This window comes from Porites lutea, chromosome 2, assembly GCF_958299795.1.
Source record: "Porites lutea chromosome 2, jaPorLute2.1, whole genome shotgun sequence".
Classification (NCBI taxonomy): domain Eukaryota; kingdom Metazoa; phylum Cnidaria; class Anthozoa; order Scleractinia; family Poritidae; genus Porites; species Porites lutea.
Genome location: NC_133202.1, coordinates 3,792,319 through 3,808,455, shown reverse-complemented (window position 1 = coordinate 3,808,455; position 16,137 = coordinate 3,792,319). Strand labels below are relative to the sequence as shown.

Genomic DNA, 16,137 nt, shown 5'->3' with positions numbered 1-16,137 from the left:
GACAACACTAAAACGGCTGTGTAGCAGACTATTCATCCCTTCACTAAAAACGGTTCGAATGTCTCTAGAAAGAGGTACAATATTTTAAAGGGCACAAAAGACTCATCTTAAGTCCTGGGTGCGATATATATTTGGGGGTTTCATCTGCGGTAAAAAACGAGTAAATTTTGGCCCACTTGCAGAGAAGGGGAACAGAACGGGCCAGTATCCAGTAGGTTGCGGTCTGCGGTGATCGTGTTGTAACGATGACCTTATTTGGAAGATGAACCAACACGCGAAATCACTGACAAACTGAAGCGAAATATATTCGCGAAATGATGTGTTTACGTGATCTCCGGTGGTAATTTGCAAAACGCTGTTAGTGGTTGAAACTCAGCTCAAAATGACCGAAGTACCAAAGAGGAAAGTTATTTTGCGAGCCAAATCATTCATTGAACCTGAGGTTCAAAACCCTTTTACTTATCGCCTCGAGCTAACCGCCTGCGATAAACTCAAGGTGAGTGAAATGTTGTCATGACCTTTCCTTGTAGGTCGGAAACACAGTGTCTTTCTTAAGATAAAACGGGCCCAGAAGTAGAATGTTTTTTGTTTGGAAGAGTAGACAACCTTTGAAAATGAAATCATCTCCTAGCTGAATTAAGGTAAACAAAGCCTGTTTCAATGCAAATATCTGCAAATGATATCAGCCTTGCCATTTTGCCGCCAGAATTTGTGAATTCTTGTTTCTGTATCAAAACTCTAGTAAATGCGTGATATTGTTGGACAGTTTAGCTCAAGTTTATGCCCTGTTTTAGCTAAAACCGTGAGTGAGACAAAAATAAAAGCGAACCACTCCTGAAAATTTTGGTACTTCGATGCGGATCACAACAGACCCAAAACAAATAAGCTTCCCGGGGGAGGGAGAAGGGGGGACGAAGGGGTACAAATGGTAGCCTGCGTAGCCGGCGCTTGGAAGTGGTGGGCACAAGAAAAAACGGGCGCGCGAGAAGGAGACACACGAGGGGAGAGGGAGCGCCTGCACAGAAGGCCCCCGAAAATCGTTTCCCGCCCCCTCTCCAATTACTTGGCAGCCGTTGCGTGAGCTGTCAAAAGTTTTGACAGAAAATGACTGACCTCGCACAAACAAAGCGTGCCGCCAAAAAGCGTTGTACATTTTATCTTCGGTCTAAATATATCTGTTATAAAGATCAGCTGGGTTATCTGATTATAGAGCGATGGAGCAATAAACTGATGGTTAACACACAGCTTTAAATCTTTTTTAACTAAAGGCACAATAAATAGGAAATAACAAAGTCAAAACTGGGTATCTTTTAAAGAATGCATGCTGTATATTATAAAAAACTAAAAATATTGTTCTCTGAGCTTAATACTCAGCCACAACTGGACAGACACCAACGATCACAGCGTACGTGGAAAATGACCATTGCTTTTACTGCGCTAAGCTAAATTGCAGCCGTTTTTGGAGCAGACATTTCTTACTAAACGGACCTAAACTGTACCGACATGTTTTCTACTGCAGTTAAACGAGACATAAACAACAGACCTCAGGTCGCCTCCGAACGGCGAATAATACTAACAATAGTGAAATGTTTTTTCAAATTCGTGCCCCTGGTAAGAGTTTCATTTCATCAATCATGTCCAAGTTTTGATGGCATACGTTCCATCGGCAACACAAGCGGCCAAGTTCTCCTGAGCAAACGGAATATTTCCTCTGACCTTCATTGCAACAATTCAACAAATCTTTTGTCTCTCGCCACTTCTGCTAATGCGTATCTGATGTCAATTCTTTCCATCGTGAATACCGTTTGAACACTCCAACTTTTCTTTGAGATTACAGCCACATAGTCCCATTAAAACAGATTGAAGTGACCTCCAAGACCTGAACTTCAATTGTATACAGTTTAGTGGTTTCCGGAGATCGTGGTGTAATGTAAGATCTTCACTACGTTCTCCATGTACTATTGATTGACAGTTTTCTCCACCCGCGCGGTTAATTTTTCCCTCGGGAGCCTCTCGACCAATTGGAAATATCCGCACTCACAGAGTGCGAGTTGAAACGATTTTCGAGGGCCTTCCGTGCAGGCGCTCCCTCACCCTTGGCGTGTCTCCTTCGTGCGCGCCCGTTCTCTCTTTCGCCCACAACTTCCAAGCGCCTGCTATGCAGACTATACAAATGGCAGATTTTGGTCTCACTTAGGGTGGTCAGGACATAAAGCTAATAATTTTACTAATGCAGATATCACTTATGTTTGTTTGTAAAGAAATGTATAAAATAATGGGGCTTTCTTTATCTGTTACTTGCGCTTTGCCCGCAGTACTGCCTTAAGCTACATCCCTGGCCCTGGTTGATTAACCTTGGATAGCACTTTCCACGGGGGTAAATCACTGTCCAGCAGATATAAAGGGCATTTAAAACTTTAACTCAAGATTTCTCAATAGGACAATTGCTGATGATGTCATTTTACAACAACAACCAGAATCCTTAAGCTTGTTGTTTTCTTGTGCAAATTGGGGCTGTTTTTTTAATCCTCAGTTGAATTTTGTAATTTAAATAAGAAAGCAAAAACAAAATGAATTCTAGTAGTTGTAGTCAACTGTCGATCGTCACCTTGAAAATGGCCTATTTCTCATCAATTTTTTAAAATCATTTTTAGATTTCATTGCAGCCATACTAATTTTTTTGTTTTACAATATTTTCATTCCAGGTTGCAATTCTTAGCTTTACTCTGTTTCCTATTAGGCTTCTCTGTTTGTTTTTTCTGCTTCTTCTGGCAAGCTTAATAGGAACACTAGCTACTGTATGCATGAAAAAAGAGGAAGAGCCTAAACCTTTGTCAGGATACAGAAGGTCATTAATAGAGCTCTGCATATATTTCAAATTATTTATGTTTAAGGATGACTTGTAGACAAGATACCTGAGACCCTTGTTTGAAAAACTGAGACCTTGCAACAAACATTTTGAGATGCACTTCTAGATGGAAAGAAAGGCAAAAATGACTGTGACATACTTATCATAAAATAATGTTTTCAAAGGTTTGGGATTGGATACCGTACTTTGCAGTTTTCCAGAACCATATGCTGATGATGCAAGTGAAATATAATATTTATTTACTTTAGACAAAAAGTGTGCTTGGTCTGTCTTAAGGTTAACTGTACAGCATATTAAATTTTGTCCCATGCAATGCCAATAGAGTACCGAAGTGTGACGTCATAGAAAATGAAATTTGTGAAATTATGGGATTTGTTAATATTTTCTGAAAGAACAATGTCCAAGACGCCTACTCGCCAAAAATTAGCAATTTGGGGCAGATTGTCTCTGAGATATTAGCCCAGTTATGCTCCGATGACTCCATACAAATCCTTCTAAAACTTACCTGGTTCCTAATCTTATGAACCAAGCCAAATTTAGAAGGATTTGTATGGAATCGTCACAGCATAACTGGGCTAATATCTCAGAGACAATTTGCCCCAAATTGCTAATTTTTGGCGAGTAGGCGTCTTGGACGTTGTTCTTTCAGAATATCTTAACAAATCCCATAATTTCGCAAATTTCATTTTTATGACGTCATCACTTCGGTACACTATGGTGGGTAGGATTAAGCAGGAAATGAGGTGCATCCAGTATTTGTCAAATGTTAAGGGTCTAGTGGTAAGCAAATGTCATAGATTCGATAGTACAATTATGGCCGCAGCTTAGGAAAGAGCTCATCACATGACTGTGACAAACTTGTACTGTGTAAATCGGCCTTATTTCCTACGTGTTTCTTTTCAAACTATATTCAGGATTATGAGGAAGCCACTACGGGGTATTGGACGAGCAATGCTATTCTGCATGGGTTTTCACTGGATCAAAGTCAAAGGCCGACTTAGTAGCCCTGAGGAGGCTCCTATTCTTGCAGTAGCACCACATTCATCATTCATTGATGCCCTTGCATTAGCTGTAATTTGCATCTCATCACCCATTTCTCGCAAGGAGAATGAGTCTATACCACTTGTAGGAGGTTTGTTTGTATCTACACTTCAGAAGTTGGCAACAAGCTTGAGGCACCAAAAATGTTTTTTATTGTCCCAGACTATTAAATGGATCTTCAAACTTTGTTTCCAAAGCTTGTATTGTACTCACAGGTTTTAATTTGGCTAGTATGAGTGGCTGGCAGATGAAGTGAGTTTCACAAATAAGAAAAAAATACTGATTGTTTTGAGATTTTAGTTCAATCAGATATAAGATATCTGAAGCCTGCATGCATGGTTGTGTATCTTATACTTCAACTTTGAGTTATGACAAAAACTCTTAAACTCATTGTCTCTTAGTTCCCCGTGATAATTTATTATTGTCTTTACAAAGCTCTTAAAAAAGGAAATTTGATGAAAAATATCTGTGATATAACTTACATAATGAAAAACCTGACACACAGACTTCAGGGCTGTGCTCTAGCAAAGCAAAGCCTGGCGGCCACTCTAGCACTCTACTTTTGCTCGTGGAAAACTCTAGAATGCTAAGCACCCTAGATTTCACAGGATCAGAGCACCAGACTCCCTTCATTTTTTCTTTAGAGCACAACCTTGGACCTGACTGTTGGCAAAATTGTTTAGTTTATGTCTGTCATTTCCCAGTTGTATGACTTTATTGGGTGGCTTGGATTATTATTTATAAAATGACTAAGATAGTACATGCACTTTGATTGGCCAAGAGGCGTGTTTGCATTAGAGTTTGTACACATAGTTAATTGTGACTTCAAGATGTTTTGCTTCTCATGTGCTAATCACGCTTGCACAAAATTGAAAAAGTTTTTGAGTTGAAAACTCGACAAGTTTACTTTATTCACCCATTCCCTCATCGGCTGAAACTTTGAAAATCTTTACAAATATGCTGTGTCAATTTTTTTCGCTTAAGCTGGCGTTTTAAGCGAGAAATATCCATATTTTGGAAAGTGTCTTTTTTGCAAAACAAGAACTGATTACGCATGCAAGACTTTGTGTACAAAACGGCGTGACTGGTAAGAATTTTTCTTTTAATCAGTGTCATAACCAGAGTTTTGCGTTTTTTTCTCGGGAAAGTTAATTTATAAAAGCAATAGAAAACATAGAAAACTTTTTTCCCGTATTGGCATAGCCTGATGTAAACACTTGCAGGGTTGGGAGAATTTCTTGACAGTTATGCAAGCCCTCCACTTCGTCTCAGGTTTGCAGAACTATCTCAAATTCTCCCAACCCCTGTCATGTTTATGTCATGTTTATATCAGGCTATACAAACACGGAAAATGTTTTCTATTGCTTTAATCTTTCAGCGGCAATATGAAAGTTGTTGCCATTTCCTTCTAGATACTGCATACGGAATCCTTTATGACTTGATATGTCAATGATATTATTACCCCTTCTTATTACGTAAAAAAGCTGAATTTGATTAGTTATTTATGATCTGAAGAAGGACCATTTTGACATGTAAATCCCACAGTTTGCGCTAAAGCCCTTCAGCCTGTTTATGTGTCAAGAACAGATCCAAATTCAAGAAAAAAGACAATTTCTGAAATAAAAAGACGAGCAACTTCTGGTGGAAAGTGGCCACACATAGTTATATTTCCTGAAGGTTAGTAGATTTATCTCTGGTGGGAACAAGTAGGTTCCTTCTCTTTCTTGCTGGTCCTGACCTCAGCTGATTTTCCCAACTCTTTCCATGAAAGGTCATGCGTTGTTGGGCTTTGCATTTATACCAAAAAAGGGGGTAAATAACTAAAAAAAAGAAACAAGATACAAATTAAAGAGAAAGTGTAGTTGGAGTTTTTTTACTTATGCAGTTATGGAGCAGCTGTTAACTTGAAACCTATGATGGTGGCCCTGTGCAATTAGCTTTCCATAATACTATGCTATGATTCTTATGCTCAAGAGATTTGCCCTTTTCTTCTAGGAGGTGGGGCACCATTTTTCGAGTTTGCAGAAGGCTCACCAATAAGTTATAATAATAATAATAACAATAATTTAATTTAATTTAATATCTGGTACTTTAATTTATTTCCTCTTGCAAAATGGCCCATTAAAGACTGTCTGTCTTTGTGCTTTTTTTGATTAACAAATCATATTGGCTTTAGCTGCTGAATTTCTCAGTTTATAACTTATATTATTTTGCTCTTCTCAGGAACATGTACAAATCGAAAATGTCTGATCACATTTAAGCCTGGTTAGTACAAATAACTTGACTATTTGTTGAAACTTAAACTGCTGTGGAGAATTATTCTTTTCACTGTGACTAATGGCCTCTTATGTAGACATCCTTAGGGCTTTGTTACACATTTCTCCTTTACGAATGCATAAATAAAGCCGTCATAAAAAACGTCTGCTTTGGAGACTGTAAATCTGATCTTTTGCTTGTTATGTGATTTTGCCTTCCATTTTTTGTTCTTAAACTGTTCATTGCATATCAGCCAATCAGAAAGTTCCTTATTTTCACCCGTCAACCTATTAGAAATGCTTTTTCCCTTTATTTTATCATCAAGCCATGCCCCAAAATTTTTAGTATATTAAATAGATATTATTTCATCACAAATTACATATGACATTTTAATTTTTTTTTCTTGGGTCTATTTATTTTCTCAGGTTATGTTTTTGTTGTGTCAATAGGTGCTTTTTACAGTGGCTGTCCTGTTCAACCAGTTGCCCTAAAATATCCTAACAGGCTGGTAAGGGAGGGTTTACTTGACACCAGGGCAACTTAACACCACCGCAAGTTCACTTCAGTTACCTCTCATGGCTCAGTGTATTTTTTTATATGATACCACCACAAAATGTCATGCCCATGTGAGTCACACCGGTGTGAGTCCACCCCAGTTGTTGTACTGGAGTGAGAATTTCACTCCTGTAGGAAATTTTGCAGCATTATCATGTAAACATGAAACAACCGCTTGTTTTGGTATGAAAAAGGTCTGCCGGTAGACTGCAATGGGTTAAAAAAGCACATGCGTAATGCGTACACAGATTTTGCCACTCCCTAACAAAAATTGGCCCTCTGTTACATTTAGGTCCCACTGTATAAAGAAACAGTGATGACAATTTTGTCCCAATTTTGGCATCTTGCTTGCTAGGAAACTGATGCTCTGCGGATGAGGGAAATTATTGGAGATAAGAAAGTAAAGGAGCTTACCATTAGTTAGAACTGGATTGCCAGATCAGTCCAGTGGCAAAGAGAATTCCACCGTTAGTCAGGGCTGTTCGGCCACTGGTCAGTCAACACCTAAAATTTGTGCCCCGAAGTAACAGATTTTAAGCAAAATCTATCAAAAAAAGCCCATTTCATTGTTAAAATGAACAGTCCAACTGACCAATTAATTGCCCTAGCTTACACTCATTTTTCTTAAATTTTTTGTGCCTGTAGGACACTGTGACATGGACATGGTCTGGGCCAAGTGCGTAAGTCATTACCTATGTTTTCATCCTAGTTTTCAATGATCAGAATTTAACTCTTTGGACAATGAGTCTAATCATTTCACCTTCCACATGTAAGTTTAACTTAAAGTACACAGACAGCATGTTCCCGAGTTCCCCGCGACTCTGTATCAAAACAAGGTTATGTGCTCAGCCTTTGATATGGATTGGAAATGATTTTTCATTCTCATGCAAATAAAACTCATTTTCACAAGAAAGGTTGTGCACTTGGCCTCATTTTGAAAGTGAGTGTTTATGGAACTCGGAAGTACCCTATTTTGAGTATATTATATATGTGAAGGAAAATTGTTATTCTTTTGTTTTAGAATCACCCTTCTGTGGTTGACCTTATGCCAGTTTCATAACTACATGGAAATAGAGGTATGATTTTTGCTTGTTATATCTTTTGAAATGAGAATTCCATGACTGGTTGCAAGAGTGTTGGTTAGGTTAATGTTCCAGATGATGTTTCTTAGCTCAGTTCATATTCTCTCTTTTGTTATTGACAGATTCTGCCAGTATACAAGCCTGATACTGAGGTACATCACTGGGATATATCTTATTCATCTAGATAGGCTGCTTAGCATGCCAGTAACCCTTTAGACCAAGTTATGAAGGGGCGATTTGTTACTCAAACTTAAAAATCTGTGGAGGAAATCCTGTAAGTACAGTAACCTCTTTAGCAGACATTTTACATGGTGCTATTTATTTCTAAGGATTTTACAGAAAGAAATTTGGAACTTTTGTTAACTTCTTTTTTGAAAGAGTTAATATTTATAACTCTTCTGTCAGATCTCGTTTAACTACTGACTTTTATTTTAGGAAATGCATGATGGAAAGCTATTTGCAAGAAATGTACGAGAGCAAGTTGCAAGGTGTAACATAATTGTATTGTGTTTAGCACTTAGTTCCATCTCAAGGAACGTTTCTAGTATGCACTGTAAAGCACGTTGAAAGATGACATGACTATGGTACAAAAAAACGTTTCTTGGACTAGAGAAGAAAATAATCTTTCGCAGCATTCTCTTGTAGTAGCAACTTTGCCCAACAGCCCTGAGATACACGCCCTCCTTCCTCCCCTCCCCTAACAGCAAATGTAGTTGTCAAATTGAATAGCAACAAATTTTTGGCCAATTTTGCTCCTTTTTTTACTCTCTATGGTGACCAGAAAAAAACGGCCCAAACAGCGTTTTAAAAAGGAGTCAGTTAAGAGCCAATATAAGTATATAGTTGGCCTAGCAGTTTAAAAAAAGTCGTTGTTTCCTTCGTTATAGAGTTTTACGGGTTCCTGTTACAGAACACACATATGAAGACACACGTCTGATGGTTCAGGCATCCAAACAAAACTTACCTTCCACAGCTGGCTTAGTGGAGTACCAGAAGATTAGCTCCAAACTCAGGTAGGCAACACGCAACGATAGCCGTAGCAATCGACGGCATAAAAATTCAAAACATATTTCTGAAACGAAAACACGGTGTTTATTGTCACACTCCCTATCCCCCCTTCTCAATCCATTTCGAAGAAATTGACCTCAAATTGTTGTAATAGGTTGTCTCCCGGGAGCGAGATTTATCGCGAACCAGTCAAGAAGCTTGCAATGCCGCAAAATCATACTCGTGGCCTGTCATAAATGTACATTGCTTCTATTTTATTTACGCGCATTAAATGTACGTGCGTATGCACGCAAAAATTACGAGACAGTGGAAATCTACCCTAATAGACAAATTTACTCTTGGAAAAAATATTTGCTGAAGTTGTTCTGAGCATCAGGTTTTTTCTTATTGTATCCCGGCCAGTATCAAACTTGAGAGTATGAAAGATCTTCTGGATAGGTTTGCCGAGATAGATAGCAACAGGGATGGGCTGGTGGATTTGGAGGAGTTTGCTGAGTACCTCAACTTACCCGTCACGCGCCAGGTCAAACATCTCTTTTCCCTCTATGACAGAGTGAGTATCACACCTAAGTTTACACTGTAAATAATAACTGCAGCGTTAACCCTGAAGATAGGGCCGTTTCTGCGTGTTACAGTCTTACAAAGATGGTCGGTGCATTGCTTGTTATTCTGTAAATCATTTCAGTGCGCACATTTCCTTCTTATAAGTTAAAGTTCTGCGAGCGAGGAAATGCGCGCACTTGTTGTCTTACAACGCCTAGCCATCTTCTGCGAATGAAATCTCCCTTCTTTTATATAACTGGAGGTTATTATCGTAAGCCTGCCTCTCAATTCAAATCTTCTGAAATTTGACGAAATTGCGCGCACTTGTCATCTTATAACCCTTAGATATGCTGGGGTGATTCCGTGCAAACACTTAAATGCCATTCCAACGTCTCCGACTTCAAGTTGCCTAACAACTGGCAGCCAATGGAGTTGCTTTAATATGGGGGTGATGTAGTCAAATTTCCTTGCCCCTGTGGCAACCCTAGCCTCTCAAATCAAATCTTTGGAAATTTGACGAAACAGGAAGCGAAGAAAAAGAGTTTGTGAGACGCTAATGAGAACAAGAAAAGTGAACCAGCCATTTTCACTGAGCTGTTTTGCGTCTTTGCTCACAAATCTCTCGCTAATAATTGGAATAGGCCATTTCCGAGTTACAAAACCTTTCTTGTGAAAATGAGATTTATTTACTGAGAATAAAAAAATAATTTTCACGTCAATAGCTTCGCTAAACAGAGGCTTGGGGCGACTCTGGGATGCATCATATTCAGCAGTTATGCCATCCACTCTTTAATGACACTGGTAAATGCGCTCACTAGTCTTATGTTTTGCTTTTTCCGAAGGATGAATCTGGTTATTTAGACTTTCGTGAATATCTTATTGGCTTAGCACTAGTGTCCCAACCCGCTAACACTGAAGATGTGATGAAAGTGGCTTTTCAGGTTGGTACCTTCCAAATATTGCAAACTTAACTGTTTTCGCGTTCGTTGAAGTAACCACCGTATTGCACGAATTTTTTGCGTGAGTTTAATTTCGCTGATCGTCAATTTTTTTTTGCATTTTGCTGAATGATTTTTGTGACCATGAAAGACTTGTTTGTCACTTGCTGGAAATTAATTTCTTGCGATTATCTGGAAGTCGTGTTCAAGTTGGAATTACAACACTTTCGTTTCTTGATTAAGTTACGTGCACTCGAAATATAAGTGAAACGACGTGCAGAGATTATTATATGTTATATAGATTATTATTATTATATTGTGGGCGACAAGAGGAGCCCGCAATCCTAATCTCCAGCTGGATATGACGCATGCGTTGCATGCCTGTATATAGCCAGCATTCGTTTGGACTTCCACTAAGAATTAAAGGAATGCACAGAACACAATTTGATCACGCGCCTTTGGACCTTCTATCACTCGTAATTTGATCACGTGTGTTTGACTATCTGTCACGTGAAACTTACGCAAAGGACAGCGATGGAGCAAAAGCGTAAAAAAACCCGCCTGCACTCCGTAACCTTTGGTTATTGCTAGTTGGTAAGTGTATAACAGAGTATGTCACAGTATACAGTGATAGTATACAGATTATTCTCCTCTGTTCTCACTTCACTTTCTCTTCAAGGCCTTTGACATGAATGGTGATGGAAGAGTGGACGAGACAGAACTTCGCCACATTCTTCAGAGCGCTTATCCTTCCATCACAGACTTGAACGTGAACTGTTTGTTTAATCAAGTGGACGTAAACCACAGAGGATCAGTCACATTTGGTAGGTGCACGTCGACATTTTGATGTCATTAGTGCGCTAAATTAATCAGTCGTTGTTACGTAATTGAATACTCTCCAAGCCGGAGACTTTGCGAATAATAAAACTTGTCGGGTTACCTTGCTCTGCGGCAATGCCCAGAAGATCATACTCAACCTACTTATGAAACGTTTCCTGGGTTCAGACCTTTCACATTTTTACTATTCCTAGGGTCTGAAAGGGTATTCGCGGGATCCATGATTTGACCAAAATACAGTGCAGGATTCGGGAAACGTTAACAGGTTACGGGATTTGATTGATACCCGGGATACGGACTTCGCCAATTTATGGGCATTGGTTCAGGATTAGTGTCATTAGGAAAAAAAACTATATTCGCGATAGCGATGACAGAAGTTCGGGATGCGGGTTTCTCGTGAGAAAAGAGCGGGAATGCAAGCGGGATCAGGATCCTCCTTTCCAGACCCTATATTACGGGCTGATTGCATAAGCCGGGCTGGCTTGTTTTGCCAGGATCGCGTCAACTTTGAGATTACGTGACAACCCAGCCAGCCCGGATACCTGGAATCGCGGTCTTGTGATCGAGATGGCGTAATACCGGGGTGAATGTTAAAAGGTAGACCAATTCTGAGTTGCCTCAAGCCTCTGTTTCAAAGCGAGGCTAAGTGCGACCTCATTTTTACAAGAAAGGATTTGCACTTAGCCTTGTTATGAGAGTGAGAGTTTTTGGAACTCGGAAGTGGCCTATACAATAAATCTGTCGATCAGTCGACTTCAATTGGTTAATTGACAGAAGATTGATTGCTTCTTATTTCTTTAGAGGAGTTTCGTGACTTCGCTCTGTCTCATCCAGAATATGCTGTTCTGTTCACCGATTTCAAGGAAAACCAAACGGAACGGGCGAGTGTGAATCCGAGCGGCCAAAACCAGGAACACATCCAGTTAGAAGCTGAGGCCTGAGTTATGGGATGCTGTCATCATGGCCAGCTCTGTTTTTAACCAGGCTCGTGTTAGCTTTCGTAGCTGGCGGGATTTATCGCGCCTGCCTGCTTCATTCTTCAGGTGCTTTTGTTGAGGCTGTGAAGCCGCGAGAAGAATGGAGAAAATTGATTCAAATTGATTCTTCGCGGCTTGCGCAGCTCTGCTACCAAAAGCATCAACCCTCTCCGATCTCGCCAGCTACGCAGGTTAGACTTGACTAGACTCATGGGAAATCCCCCGACTTGACACAATCACCAGCACCTCCTAGACGAAAATTCTCAAAAAAAAACACTGCGTTATACGTTGCTATTTAAGTAAAAAGCATAGCTTTACAAGTATAAAAAGCACGTTCTAAGCTATCCACGTACCGAATGAAGAGGATTATATACTCATCATATTTAACTCAACTAAAAGTGGACCTAAAATAGCGATTTTAAACTCGTACTAAAAAATGACCTATAGGCCCTTTTATTTATCGTCATGACTATGTTGTAGCTTTTGGTTGTTAAAGGTATGAGAAAAGAAACGTAAATACATGTATTCTTAACGGAAGGGTTTTTTGCAAAGGATGGTTCATTTTGAATTTGAATTTATCCGTTTGTTAAATGGCCGTAATTTATGTTTTTAATTCATACCATGGATCAATCTTTATTTAAGGCTTGGCAATGATATTTTTTAAACTTAGGTTTCAACATTTTGGCTGTCGCTTAGGGGTATAAATACGCGTTATGTCTACCCGCATGTATAAAGTACAAATGATGGTTATACGGGGGACAGGTGCCCTCAATTAAAAGTGAATTGACGACGAATTGAATTTACTCCCCCCTCAAAGGGTTTTCACGATTGAAATATGCGTTAAATTATAATATTATTAATAGCTGGTGCAATAATGCAAGCTATCTACCATTATGCACAATGATAAAAAGCAAGCTAATGCGACAGGGAAAATGTGTCGCCATAGTTTCAATAAAAAGGCATGTGAAAAAATAGCCGAGATATGAAATCCATTCACTAGCACTAGTTACTAGTTAAGTCAGTTTTCAAGAAAAGAATTGATTTTTTTTTCCGATCATTTTATGGTATCGTCTAGTGAGTAAAATATTGATTGGGGTTTTTTTCGTGTTTCTATGTGTTAGCCCCAGAGATAACTAGAGCCCAGCTTGCCCGATTACACCAATGAACAATACACGCAGAGAATGAAATAAACTTTGGTCTCACTAAACCTCGTGAGTTTCAAGCTTTTCTTGTTTTGTCTCATCTATTATGCCTGTAAACCAATAGAAAGTTCGACTGTTCCTTAATTATACAGCTATCTTGTTCTTGAGGCCATGCCTTTGAAGTGTTTCGTTTCCCATGGCCCAACTCGTGAAGAAGGAGAGAATCTCCCTAGCCTGAGATAAGGCCGACTTGTTGCCGCGCCTCTAATGGTTTCACCGCGAAGGCACCAGTGGAAGCGTCGCGAAAAGTCGCTGGTTGTAAGTTAAGGCTTCGACATTTCAAAAGCTTCAAAAGCACATCATCCTTTCCTTCTGTGTAGACCTCATCTCCTTTTCTTGTTAAATGTTCCTTTTTTTTTTCCGTATGAAATATTTGGGTAATCAGTATCTTTTGTTAAGACGGGCTTCCCGTAGGAAAAGTGAACGACACATCCAGAAGTCGTCGCTTTTTTCATATGCTATTGTTTAAACAATCGCAGAATCCTTAAGCGCCTGAGATTCACTGTAATTTCTTAAAACGTTGACTTGTTATCAGTATCATCATCATTATTACCTCACCCTATCCTCTTCGTGCCTCGTGGCACATAAGGCCTTCACAGAGTCCCTTTACTTTTCTCGGTTAACTGCTACGGTCTTCAATTCCTCCCACGATTGCCAGTCTGCTTCTGTTCCTTCCTTTTCAACCGATCTCCTCCAGGCCCCGGTTGTTCAAACGTTGGATAGCGCTATCCAACGTTTGAACAACCGGGGCCAGGTGGTCTTTGGTTTTCCTTTTCTTCTTTTTCCTTCTGTTGCCCAAGTCATGGCTATGTTGCAGTCGCTGTTTTGGTCCTGTTTTAGTATATGTCCAATCATCTTCTGTCTACGCTGCTTCACCTCTTTACTCATAGGCTCATGCATGTCTGCTCTTTTGTAGCATTCTTCGTAGACACTTGTTACGAAATACATCCCCTGCTCTGTCATCTCCCTTGTTCATTTTCCAGGTTTCACATCCTTACAACAGGACTGGCACTTCCAGTGTTTTATACAACCACAGTTTTGTTCTTCCAAAGATGTTTTTTTAAGCGCCAGATCCTCTTTACTCTGACAAATCATTATCATTATAATTTTATTTTATTCATCTCTTTATTTTTTTGTCCAAATGATCAACCGACCCAAGAGAAGGTGATAGGAAACGAAACACCGAATAGGAACACCAAACGGAGGGGAGCTCGATGGTTAGGGGTGATTTAATCTGTAAGGTTTTATTCAATAAAGAAGAAAACGAGTGTATTATACGTGGACTGTTACAATAAGTGGAAGCTTCTTAGACAAGCCGCCGATTTGTTTTAAGATTCTCAACTGATTGACAGCGTCTCCATGACAACATTAGCTGAAACAACAAACGTGAGGGAAGATTCGCAACTGTTCAAATATGAAAGTATTACTTGACGACATTTTGATAAGCCAATGTAAAGAAAAATCGAAAAGAAGAGGCGTGAATAAATTTTTCAAAGAAAATAATATAAATACAAATTGACGAAAAATACCACTCAACAACACGGGAGCCATGGCTATATAACGCGTAGGCAACATAGGACGAAGTTGCCGCCCTATGCGTCTTTCATCTGGGGAGTTGTCTTAGAACTATGGCGAATTCATCCTTTTTAGTTCCACCAAACTCCACGAAAGTTAAAAGCGATGTTTTTACAGCCGCTGGGGTGCTGGTAGTAACATTAACAATCACTGTAACGGTTCTAGGCGACTGTTTGATCTTTGCTGCTTTCTTTTCTAGCGTAGGTATCCGCACAAGAGCGAACTTGTTTTTTCTCTCATTAATCACTGCGGACATTCTCCAAGCTGTTCTTGTGATGCCGTTTGAGATGGTTCGTATCATACATGACCCCGAATGGCCGCTCAGTGTGGCGGCAACAAAACTATGGAACTCTTTGTTTGTTTGCTTTGGGACGGCGTCCGCGTACAACTTAGCTGCAATCGGTCTAGAGAGGTATCTTGTCATATCCCACCCATTCGAGCACAGTTCTGGCGTCATTTCAAAGAAGAGTCTCGTGGCAATAGCCTTCATTTGGCTTTACGCAATCTTGAGTGGCATCTTTAGCTTATTCGCCTGGAAAACTCCTCAACACGACGAGGATAAGTCTGGCTTTTCAATCTCCCTTTCCTACGCTATTCCATTACTGATTTTAGACAATCTTCTACCACTGGGTATCTGCATGATAACGTACATCCTCATCTTTCGAATCTCGCAGGATCACTCATACAGACTGGGCCTCCTGTGCGGTTGGAGTCTTGATGGCCACAGAATACGCATTGCGAAGGAGAAAAAATCTATCCGAACTCTCAGTCTTCTTGTTGGCACATTCACTGTGTGTTCGCTACCGTTTTTTATTTTTCACGTAATCGACATGGCCTTCAATGAGAAACTTCCTAACCGTCTATATGCGAGTCACGTGGTTAAATGGCTGTGTTACGTCAATTCTGCCTGTAACTGGGCGTTGTATGGTTTTCTGAACCAGGACTTCAGAGATGTTTTGTTTGCTGTGTGTTCCAAGTGCCAGCTGCGCATTCTGTCAATTTATGGGCGTTTGATGAACTCCAATCGTGTCGAACCATTGTCGTAAATTATATCTAATTAGAACCGCTTTAGTCAGGTCTCTTAGTGCAAAATATAGGCCGGATCGTTACAGACGTGACAAAAGTGTCAAATTTGGCACAGAGCTTCCTTAGCACCTACCGATTAATACTGGAGGGGGTGCCCGTTACAAATGGTCCTAATTACAGATAAAAGGGGGGGTTAACTTTCACCTATAATAGCAGATTGGGCGTCCT

General features: G+C 39.8%; 2 protein-coding genes across 2 annotated transcripts; both read left to right on the top strand.

Moving 5' to 3' along the window:
- Window positions 1-273: 273 nt before the first annotated feature.
- LOC140926502 (lysophosphatidylcholine acyltransferase 2-like) lies at window positions 274-13,395 on the top strand. The gene is made up of 15 exons (XM_073376231.1): window positions 274-496; window positions 2,706-2,848; window positions 3,784-4,001; window positions 5,456-5,587; window positions 6,134-6,175; window positions 6,616-6,674; window positions 7,367-7,401; window positions 7,743-7,797; window positions 7,926-7,955; window positions 8,239-8,291; window positions 8,691-8,816; window positions 9,214-9,364; window positions 10,197-10,295; window positions 10,972-11,116; window positions 11,931-13,395. Exons 1-15 carry the CDS (start codon window positions 383-385, stop codon window positions 12,068-12,070), a joined length of 1,542 nt encoding a protein of 513 aa, XP_073232332.1. The 5' UTR covers window positions 274-382; the 3' UTR covers window positions 12,071-13,395.
- A 1,541-nt stretch (window positions 13,396-14,936) lies between these two features.
- On the top strand, window positions 14,937-15,929 carry LOC140925092 (beta-2 adrenergic receptor-like). The gene has a single exon (XM_073375042.1). The coding sequence runs from the start codon at window positions 14,937-14,939 to the stop codon at window positions 15,927-15,929; it is 993 nt and encodes a 330-aa protein (XP_073231143.1).
- Window positions 15,930-16,137: the final 208 nt, after the last annotated feature.

Excerpts from the sequence above, each read along its gene's own strand:
- LOC140926502 (XM_073376231.1), top strand. The coding sequence starts at position 383 with ATGACCGAAGTACCAAAGAGGAAAGTTATTTTGCGAGCCAAATCATTC. Across the intron at positions 497-2,705 it reads CCGCCTGCGATAAACTCAAG|GTTGCAATTCTTAGCTTTAC; the intron begins GTGAGTGAAATG and ends TTTTCATTCCAG. Across the intron at positions 11,117-11,930 it reads CAGAGGATCAGTCACATTTG|AGGAGTTTCGTGACTTCGCT; the intron begins GTAGGTGCACGT and ends TTATTTCTTTAG.
- LOC140925092 (XM_073375042.1), top strand. The coding sequence starts at position 14,937 with ATGGCGAATTCATCCTTTTTAGTTCCACCAAACTCCACGAAAGTTAAA.